Source organism: Synchiropus splendidus, chromosome 19, assembly GCF_027744825.2.
Source record: "Synchiropus splendidus isolate RoL2022-P1 chromosome 19, RoL_Sspl_1.0, whole genome shotgun sequence".
NCBI lineage: Eukaryota > Metazoa > Chordata > Actinopteri > Syngnathiformes > Callionymidae > Synchiropus > Synchiropus splendidus.
Window position 1 is genome coordinate 17,981,847 of NC_071352.1, and position 10,654 is coordinate 17,992,500.

The 10,654-nt window shown below is 46.5% G+C and overlaps 1 protein-coding gene across 7 annotated transcripts; it reads left to right on the plus strand.

Annotated features, from left to right (window-relative positions):
* The first annotated feature begins 239 nt into the window (after positions 1-239).
* LOC128750620 (trichohyalin-like) lies at positions 240-8,958 on the plus strand. Of its 7 annotated transcripts, none has more exons than XM_053850939.1 (18): positions 240-410; positions 1,364-1,445; positions 1,907-2,225; positions 2,286-2,379; positions 2,440-2,545; positions 2,849-2,958; positions 3,030-3,283; positions 3,353-3,498; positions 3,583-3,621; positions 3,683-6,214; positions 6,275-6,389; positions 6,625-6,730; positions 6,793-6,949; positions 7,036-7,122; positions 7,787-7,873; positions 7,989-8,124; positions 8,356-8,444; positions 8,557-8,958. In XM_053850939.1, exons 1-18 carry the CDS (start codon positions 391-393, stop codon positions 8,614-8,616), a joined length of 4,539 nt encoding a protein of 1,512 aa, XP_053706914.1. In that variant the 5' UTR covers positions 240-390; the 3' UTR covers positions 8,617-8,958. The 7 variants fall into 7 exon arrangements, 4 of the variants coding, with proteins under 4 accessions (XP_053706914.1, XP_053706913.1, XP_053706915.1 ...); XM_053850938.1 differs by having other exon boundaries at positions 8,353-8,444; positions 8,557-8,956; XM_053850940.1 differs by having other exon boundaries at positions 1,370-1,445; positions 8,353-8,444; positions 8,557-8,956.
* The last annotated feature ends 1,696 nt before the right edge of the window (positions 8,959-10,654 follow it).

Sequence of the window (10,654 nt, forward strand, 5' to 3'; positions counted from 1 at the left end):
GTTGCAGTGCATTGTGGGATTTGCAGTTTGGGTTGCGTGAGTGCCAGTGACCTATGAAGTTATGCAGAGGTGCGTATTAATTTATGGCCTCTGGACCTTTATTATTTTATTCCCATTAAAAAAGCTTTGGACTCCTGGTGGCAGCAGAGGTTTTTTGAGGTACGACAAGTTCACCTAAGTAACTGTGTCGTAATCCAGTGTAATCCCTAAAGGGCTCTGTCCACACTGTCACAGATTAACAAAGTCAGACCCACTGCTGTTTTCACTCAGATGTTTTCTCTAAATTTGAGGTAGCACTTATTAGATTGCAAAGTTTTTTGGACCAAAGATATCATATTCAAGACCCTTCTTGTGGTGTGTTTTGTTATCAAGCAAAACAGGGCCGTGAAAATGATGTCCAAGAAGCCAAGGTAAGTCACCTTCACTTAATATTAACAGCCAGGCAAAGTACGTTTTTGTAACGTTGATGATGTAACGGCCAGGCATGAATTTTCACCTGTTTAAATGCAACTATTACAAATGAAAAAGTGGTCACTTTTGTGGATGAAATTCAAAAAAACGTAGGTTGAAAATGAGCCTGAAAGCATCGGCTAACTACTGACCAGTGTTGAGCTAATATCACAACACATACAAGAAAACAAAAAGCATGAGCAGCACCTTCACTCACCAAGCTACTGCACGTTGAAGCCTTCTAATCTTGTGTTTCATGATTGTTGAATTTAAAATTTGAAAAACTACTTTCAGTCTTGATTCTTTGAACTGGGGTCTAGAGGTCAGCTCAGGGAGCATTAACACTGATGGTCTGCGTTGCTGCTCAGGCCTGGAGACTCGCCAGTGACTTCTGAACTGGCTTGTTCTCTCAAATTGTATTTCATGAATTCATCATATTAGAGAGGACTTTGGCATTCATTTATCCTTAAAAAATCTTGAGATTTTTGGGGGAAAGGCAAGAGGGAAAATGGCCATTTAATTTGTCAATCCAGGGTTCAATGTCCAGTTTTTATTTTTTCCAAGTTTTTTTTATTTTGTTCGGAAAGAAAGAGCGCATGATGTCAGAAAGTTCTTCACCTAAAATGTGCGACCCCAGGTTGTTTACTAAATCTTTAATCCAGGGTGACATAGTTTTCTTATGACTAATGGTTTTATGGTTCATGGTTTTATTTCCACACTTCCTAGACACAGGACTAACTATGACAACAGCGTCAGACCCAAAATGTGGCTCCAAAACATACATTACAACCACGTCATGCAGAAAAAGTTGGTGTCTCGCAGGCAAGAGTAAAAGTATAGGACATGATTTAAGGGATTAGGAGTTGATAAATCATGAACAGTGAAAGTTATGACTGTCTGAATTAATTATTAGTTTTAGCCTTCTCTCTTATATGAGGTGGCCGGAGCCTGTGAGCACCAAGACCAGCAAGCCGGCACAGAAGAGAGCAGCAAAGGTGAGTCTCTGCCGACCTTATTCTAGTTGTTAAAGGACTATTGAACTGTATTATAACAAGTCAAGAGCGGCACAACTTCTTCTGGTCTGCATCGGGGTTGATTTACGATTCAGTTAATGGCTCTGAACCCAGTAAGAGCAGTTAACTGCAGCCCAAGTCGCCCAGTCAGGAGTCCTGAAGCATCTCCTAATTGATTCTCTGTCGTGTTGGCCGATCCTGAATTGATAGCCCCTGCAGCTGATGAGGCTGCATCTCTGCAGGAGGAACGCACAAGTGTGATTAAGAGTCGGTGATGTGTTTGACCAGACTCGGTCAGATGGCACTTAAGCAAATTAGGGGATTAAGAAAGTGTCCAGCTGTGATAGGATTGGACATGTCAAGGGGTTGGGGTTAAGCTGTGATGGCTGATTCGGCTGAAATGGCCCTCCGAATTTGACTGGCTCTTCTCTGTCTCACTGAAGGAGCCGGCCGTGCCCACGCCTCAGCACACCCGGAGCAAACCGGTGGGCAGCAGCGTGTCGCTCCCAAATGTTGCTTTTGGAAGGAGTTACAGCTTCAGCAGCAGGAGGGGTGAGCTGGGGGTGTCGAGCTGCAAGGTGGGAGGGGGTCTGAAAAGAGAGTACCAGGGTGTCGGACCCCCACTAAAGCCATCTAGACCACCTGCACGCCTCACTAGCTGCCACAGCTTCTCATCTCTGCCCAACTCCTCCTTTCCTGCCGCACCCTTCATGAGGACCAGCCGCTCGCTCAGCAGACTGGACCAACGCCACGCCAGAGACGGTCAGGTCTAGTTCGCGCGTTACCCCATCTATCTCATGACCATGATGCTGATGGGAACAGATTCTGGATCACCAGCTCATTTAAGAAGAAGACACCCACTGGAGAAGAAGTTTCTAAACTGTGGCCATCTGTCGTCTTCGGATGAGCGACTCAGGTTCGATGCCCATGCGGATATGTTGGAGCTCGAATTTATGACTTCATCTGTGGTTTGAAGGGACAAGAAAGAGCACAGCTGTGATGAGATGGCAGAAACCAGCAGCATGTCGGGGAAATCATCGTCCTCGCCTTATAGCCATCATTGCAGCAAAGTGAAGAAGCAGGTATTTATGTTATTTTGGTGTTGGCACCTCAAAAAAAAAAACAAAAAAACTGGAGGTGGGACTCGACTAGAAAAATCAGTTTTCATTGTCACCTTTGGCACATGTTACTTGAGTCAGTGCACACAGGCTTGAACATCAGGGTGGAAGTGCTCCAGTGATGAGCAAACCTTTTTACAATCTTGTATCTTCACGTTGGTGTAGATCAAAAATACCTCATTTAAAATTTGAATATGATTAAACAAATTTTACACAACAGACCCATACTACATTCAAAATAATGCAACCCATAATCCCATTCCACAGACTAAAGATGGCGTCTACAACCTTTGCTCCATGACCTCCGGCATGAAACGCAACTGGGTTCAAGCGGTGCTGAAAAATGTGAGATCCAGTCCGACACGTGACATCGCCAGGTCTGCTAAACTCGCCGGTTTCAGTTTCACTCAAAACAAAATAGAACGTTTGACAAATGTTCGGTCCTCAGCTCGCCGACCAGAGAGCGTGTGTGTGGTGAGGACTTACAAGAACTCGAAATGAGCCCTGAAGAATTCCCACCTCCACCGGAGGAATTCGAGGAACTGAAGCCTCAGTTGGATCGAGGCTCCACTCTGAGTTCTGATTCTGCCTCCCCACTTTGCTCCATCACCTCGTCCTCAGCCTCCCCGGCGACGTCTCCCACCAACTGCAGTCACCTACGCCTTCAGGAGGACACCGAAGATGCTTCTTCCCACCAGGCGGGTGAGTCGCAACCTTACTGGAAGCTCTATTGAAGGTGTTCAGTATTTGACACTCAGTTCTCACCAACAGCGAGAGACACAGAAACAGGAAGTGGAAGTCTCCCATCCTTAAATCTACTTCCTGTTAAGGAATGCCCAGGTGACCAGCTGCAGGTGGACAAAGACTCCAGTTGTGATGGTGTGGAGGGGGGCGACAAACTACCCTCTGGACATCAGGTCATGCTGATACAAAACTTAACTTTATAGATTTTATAGCCTTTTTTAAAAAACAACAACAACAACATGCTTTTGCTGGTGTAGATGGTGAAGGAGCTGACTGAAGAGCCCAAAGAACTCCAGGTACACCAAACTCTATATCAACGCTCCTCACAGTCTATTTCAAACATTGTTCTCTCAACAGAACGATCACTCATCAGAAGTGTCAGTTCAGGAGCTGCAGAAACTCAACCACGACCTTCACTGTGAGCTGGAGGCTCAACGGAAGATCCAGGACCAAGCCAGGGAGTCTGAGCTACGGCGGCGGGTGGAGCTACTGGCTCAGCAGGCGCAGTTGCTGGTGTCAGGAGATGCCGCGGCGCTGGCTCAGGTGCAGATGGAGCAGGAGCATCAGCGGTTTTCTGAGCAGCGAGTACAGTGGGAGCGAAGCTTAAGTTCCTTGAAGGCACAGCTTGGCATCAGTGAAGAGCAGAGAATGGAGGCTGAGGTTCTGTCTTCCAAACTGCAGGAGGAGTTACAGCGCCACGATGAGGAGGCAACTGAACTGCGTGGTCAGCTTCAGGAGGTTCAGACTAAACTACAGGACAACGAGGAAGCACAGGCGGAGAAAGAGTTGCGTCTGCAGAAACATCTCATTCTCCTTCAGGCCAGTCAGGACAGAGAGAGGAAGAGACTGCTGGCGAACCTGTCGCAGGCGGAGCGGACGGCTGGAGATCTTCAGGACCGTCTGGACCGAGCTGAGCAGCAGATGGAGCGTCTAACCCACACCCAGACTCTCAGCAAAGAAATCGAACAGGCTCAGCAGCAGCTTCAGGAGGAGCTTGGCTGCACCGTCTCTGCTGTGCAACGTCTCCGGAACGAAAAGGAGAAAGTCGACAGACGATGTCAAGAGCTGCAGAGGCAGCTGAGGGACTCGGAAGAGGAGCTGAGGAAGGTGCGGGAGCGTTTGAAAACAGAGGAGACCCAGTACTACAACATGGAACACTCGTACGAGACGGTCTCGGAGGAGCTGCAGCTTACTTTAGGAAAGGTGCAGCACAGGGAGGCTGAGACTCAGGAGATGCGTGAAGGTTACGAGAGGCTCCTGGATAGGAAGGACCAGGAGCTCAGCGAGGTTCTACTGAAGATGGAGGTGCTGGGAAACAGTCTAGAGGAGACCGAGGTCAAACTTAAGAACGTGTTGAAGGCCTGCACCTGTGCTAAAGAGGCTTCACCTCATGATGAAGATGATGTGACTCACATGAGCTTCACAGGTCCAGGTGACGACCCCCAGAGGTTCATGGCTGTGATCAAGTTCCTAGAAAGCAAGCTGTTCGTCACAGAAGAGAAGCTGAAGGACATCACCCAGACACTGGAGCAGGAGACCTGCTCAGACCTGCAGATCTATTCGCAGCTGACTCAGAGTCGAGCAGCGGCTCAACATCTGAGTCTGCTGCTCCACAGTCAGACCAGACAGAGCCAGCGCTTCGCTCAGGACACAGAGAGCCGCAGCAGGATGCTCGTGGGGAGGTTCCAGGTGGCGCTGAATATTGTTCAAGCCTGCCGGGAGAAACTTCTGTCCAGCTACAACAGCACTGCTTTTAACGTAGCGGACTTCGAGAGGCAGCTGGCGACTGCTGTCGCCTGCTTGGTGCAGGGGGAGAAAGACGCAGCCAAGCAACAGCAGCAGTCCTTCCAAGCCATCAGAGGGGACGAGAAAACCCTTCAGGAAGTGACAGATGAGAAGAACCTCAGTGACTCGGACGTGAAGGCGACAGTTGGTTGGCGGTTGACTAAAGAAAAGGCAATCGTGGAGGAGATGTTGGCTGTTCTTGAGACGCAGATCGGTTTTGGGGTTCAGCCACTAGCATCTGTGAGTGACATGACTCAGACATGCAAGTCTTTAATCTCGCAGCTAACAGCCTTGAAAAAGCAGAGGCACAGTGAGGTTGAAGTTTCAGAGCGAGCTATTAGAAGAGCCTGTACTGAGGCTGAGCTGGTTTATGCTACCTTCAAGCTCCAGCAGCAGTTTGGGACTCAGCAAGAGCCAGGGGAATCAAACCACAAGGAGACCTCAACTGACAAAGACGGAGGAGCTGCGGTTGAAAAGTCTGGAGATGAAGATCCAGACTTGTTGAGGAGAATTTTGACTGGGCTCAGGGGGCGGGCTAGTTTGCTACAGCGCCTCAGTGAGAAGCTGACAGAAGACAGCAGGTCTGATATGAACATGTGCTCCGAGGACATGGACGACAGCTGGATGCTGGAGGAAGTGAAGTGGATTTACTTGTCAAACAGGTTGTGCATCGATTTTGAGACGGAACTGAAGAACTCACAGGAGCAGCAGACAGCATCACTGACACATGAACGCGAGTCTCTCAACAGGACAGTTGGGGAGCTGAGTGAGGACAACAGAGCTCTGAGGGAACAACTGAAACAAGCCGAGCAAAAGATTGCATCAGGGGAGACGGGCAACCAGAAGCTGCAGGAGGAACTGAGGAAAATCCAGGATTACCAGGAGCACCGGACACACATGCTGGAAGACGAGTTCCAGAAAAAGATCAAAATGCTGCAGCAGATTCACGAAGATGAGATGAAACACTTTCACGATTATCACATCAAGTGCTGCGTTTCCAAAGAGAGAACTGACAAGTACTGCAAAGAAGGTGCAAATGAAAATAAATCCTCTTCCTCACCAGAGCGGAGCAATGTCCATCTTGAAGATATTAAGAGACTTGAGGTATGGTTACATCTAACTCAGTAAGGTCATGTGATTACGACCTGTGGTTGTGACTGGCAGGAGATGCACAGAAAACTGATGGCTGACCTGCAGCAGCAGCACCAGCAGCAGGTGGAGGCTCTACAGAAGGAGAAAGAGCAACTTCTGAAGGAGGAGACGTCGGCCACGATGGCAGGTATCGGAACTAAAATGACTGAAAAGACCTTCCTCTAAGTACCCTTGGGTGGAGCAGGGTAAATGAAACAGTGTCCTGATTTTCAGAGGCCAATAGATGGCACTCTTGGTTTAGAAACAGTGTCAGGTTTCATTGCATTAACTAACTAACTATTTACAGCAGACGGTGCCATCTGGTGGCCTTTGAAAATCTGGAAGCAGTGCCTTGGAAAGTTTGTTATTTACTTTGCTTTCAGCCATGGTAGCAATGAAGCGAGCGCACAAGGAGGAACTGGAGAAGAGCCGACGTTCACAGCACATCATGGAGAGCAACGACCTCTCACAAGTTCAGATAGAATATGAGTGAGTTGAAAATCTGAACGTTATCTCAGAATATTTCCATCCAAGTGCCTTCGGTGTTCCAGGAAAGGGATCGAGCTATTGCACAAGGAGCTAGAGTTGCTTTCGCTGCAGCACACTCAGAAATGCCTGGAGAACTCTCAGCTGTGCCAAGAGCTGCAGGACGAGAGGAGGTCCTTGATGCAGTACCAGAAGGAGAACAAAGAACTCAAGAAGAAGCAGGTATTTGTAGTACCGCAGATGAACGGTAATCCCGTCACACATCTAAGGAGAAAAATTCAGATCACTGCTGTGTTTTCACTTCATAGAGGGAGAAAACAGAACAGATTCCTCGACAATTCACTGTGAATGGAAAGCATGGAGGCTCCCAAGTGAACAGCTTCTATGAGATGGAGGTGAGTGTCTTGATCGTCTTGGAAATTTGTTCATGATGGTTTACGTTAGTGGCAGGAGAGGCAAAGTTGTTTCTTATTGCTCATTGCAGTGAGACTACAAGCAGCAGAGAGGGACAGTATCACAACCCAATCATTGTGAACGGGCTGGTTCCAATTTATAGTGTTAATTCCTCCGCATTGTGTTAACATGGCTTCTAAGTGCAACTAAAAAGTGATAATGAAGCTCCACTTCCTGCCCATTGTCCTGGAAATGATCTCTCACCCATAACCCTCTGCAATCTAGTTTGACTAGTTTAACACTAGGGCTAGGGCGTATCGCTAGGAATCTGGTGATACGATACGTATCCTGATACAGGAGGGACGATACGATACAATTGTGATGCAGTTTCACAACATCAGCTAATATTTGAAGAAGAGAATAGAATCATAATGCAAAAACTTATGATATTATGTGCATGAAAAGAAGTTTCCAGAAGAGCTTTCATTTAAGTTTCAGTGGAGAAACATTATTAACCAACATTATTAAATATCAATATAGTGGCCGTAATGCGCAGTCAGAAATCATGATATTTGATCGTGTTGATATTTTGTTATGTCCCTCACCAACTCTGCATTAGCATGTGAGGCTAAGCTGTGAGACTAACCTTCATGTTCCGCCATACAGGTGATTCTGAGGGCAAAGGAGGCAGAAATGCAGTTCCTCAGGCAGGAGGCTCGGACTCTGAGGGACGAGTTGAAAATAGCTCGGAAGGTTTGTTAATCTGTAATAACAAAGTATTCGTCGTCACATTCACAAAGAACAATATGAACTACGGTCCTTGCTACAGATCAGCTCAGGATGTGAACTGAAACGCTCTGTTTCACAGGATAAACTTTATGCCCAAAACAAGCTCAAAGAGTTCTACTCAAAGTCTTTCATTGACGCTCTTCGAGATGGCTGTGAAGACTCTGAGGACAGTGCCACCTGGTCAGATGGGAGAGAAACTTGCATCAGCAGCTCTGGTGAGAAATGATCCACAAATTGTCATTATGCTTTAATTTACATCAATGATGAGCTTGAAGTTTTGGATGCATTCTATGTGAGTATCACGCTTAGGTAACAAGAGACAAAGAATTGACACCTGTGGCATCCCAATGGTGATGATACAAAAATGCAGCCTCATGAGTCTTTTTCTTTTCGTTTTTAAAGATAAATATTTCTTCCTGTCTCCTAATGTTCTGTTCTCTTAGAAGAAACTTTAACGGACACAAACAACGCCTCTCCGATGAGGACGACAGACAAAGCTTCTCTAACGCGACTCATCAGAGGAGGGCGATCAAAGGTAATTAGCTCAGGTCCTCTCTCATTAGATTTATGGCGATCTGCTTCTATAATATCCAGCAGTATTTTGGCCCTTTCTGGGACTTAATTCTGACAACGTGTTTTTCTTGCAGCATTTAAACAATGGCCTCTCCCCTCAAGAACGGATGAATTTGTTTGAGACGGAATTCTGATCTTTATTTGTGTATATTTGTTAAAATTAAGGATCAAATCTATCTATCTATCTATCTATCTATCTATCTATCTATCTATCTATCTATCTATCTATCTATCTATCATGTAACTGGAAGAAGAGCAGCTGAGGATTCCATGTAAACTATTGCTGCAGTTACACTAGAGTGCCGCGAGAGGGAGCCACATAGTTTTCTATATAAAACGTCTTTAACATAACAATGCAGCAGTTATCATGTCAAACATTGTGTGGTTGTGATTTTGTGAAATTAATAAATAATAAATTGAAATATTATGTTGTTTACTCACTGTGCGTGTGATTCAACTGCTTCATGAGCCTTGCGCTAACCCACATTCCCAAAATGACATCACCAGATCTTAAAAACAGAACGTTACAGTAATCTGCAATGGATGCACCCTGAGTGCATTCACCATATTGTTCTTCTGCCTCTTTTTTCCATTTGCGACTCCTCCTAGAGCTTTTGTCGTAGAGACACGGTTTGAAAGTCAAAACCTGGGGCCCGACCAGGAATCCCCTGCTATTACTTTTCTCGGACCCAGGTGCAAGCATTCCCAAGATATTCCAGGATTTAGGAGCAAAATTCCCCGAATGTTATCCAACGGGAAAAAGCTCAAGGTTTGCCATGATTTCAACGGCTCGTAGCTCCCCCATACTTTGGATCATTAGCTATGGAAGTTTTTCTCTGCCACTGGATATTGAATATGAATTTCCACAATTGGATTTTTTGTACCACCAAAAACACAGTTTAAATTTTAAGTGGCATCACACTGCTATTGCTTCACCTGACATTTTTTTCAATGTAGAAATAAATTTAGTATGAAATAAAATTCGATTACTAAAAATACAATTCAATGAAAAAAAAATCCGTATTTTAAAATTCAGTATACAAAGTTCAGTATACAAATGCTGACGGCTAGGGAAAAGCAATCAAACTCTGTCTTTCATTGGTCCAAGTGCAGCCAATGAGGATGCTTCAACGTCAGCGGACGTCATTGTCGTCAGCCTCCTGCACTCTCTCTGTGGCGGCGATCATGGCGAACAACACCAGCGGCAACACCAGTGATGGTGCTTCGGTAGGTTTCTGCACTCATTTCGCCGTTTGTGTTCATAGAAATGCAGTCAGAGATATTAACAAAATGCAGACACACACAAATGTTTGTTTTTCTATCCTTGTGGGGACATTGAGGTTTGTCATTGACATAATGAGAAGCCTCTCTCCCTTAACCTAACCATCCAAAACAAATGGCTACCAGGACCCAGTTACAGACCAAAGCCTCAGGATTCTCACGGTGTGCTTGGTTGTCCGCTCTCTGCTACGGTTTCCGAGGTACGGCTGTTTGTTCGGGAACATGAAACTTGGCCCACAATGATGATGCACTCTTTCAGCTGTGCTTTGTGTGAGAGAGGGCTGTGCCGCGTTGCCATGGCGACGGAGCTGCAGAGCAGCAGAAACTAAAGGTACGTTCACACTGAATCCGACTTTTCAGTCGCAGTCGCGCCAGTCGTCAGTAGCAGGTAGCTGGCTCAGGTAGTGATTAGTTGCCACCTGCCCGGATCGAACACGTCGCCAAAGTAGGTCAGTCGCCGGGGGGCGTGCTCTTAAGTTGTTGTGGACGGTGGATGGAAGATGGCGGAGCCGGTGCTCGCTACTAATGAAATGAAAACATGGAAAAAGAGATGTCTCTCGTTTCGTAGCATTCGCCAGAGCCGCTCACACTGGTGAATTTAACTTCCTCCTCCAGCAGCGTCACCGGGATACAACCGCTTCGAGCGGTACTTCAGGCGGAACCGCCGCGAGTTGGACGACCTGTTGGTCCGGATCAGTGGCCGAATACAGGACACCAAGTGGCCGCGGTCTGTCCTCGGTAAGCAGCTCGATGTGTTGTTGTGTACGGCGACTTGTGTCCAAGTCTTTCTGAACTGTCATCAAGTCATTAACTTCGCGGTCACAGAATCACAGTCAAACTTGAAGTGAACTACGTAGGTGTGTTTTGAAGGATGAGACAGAGGGATGAGGG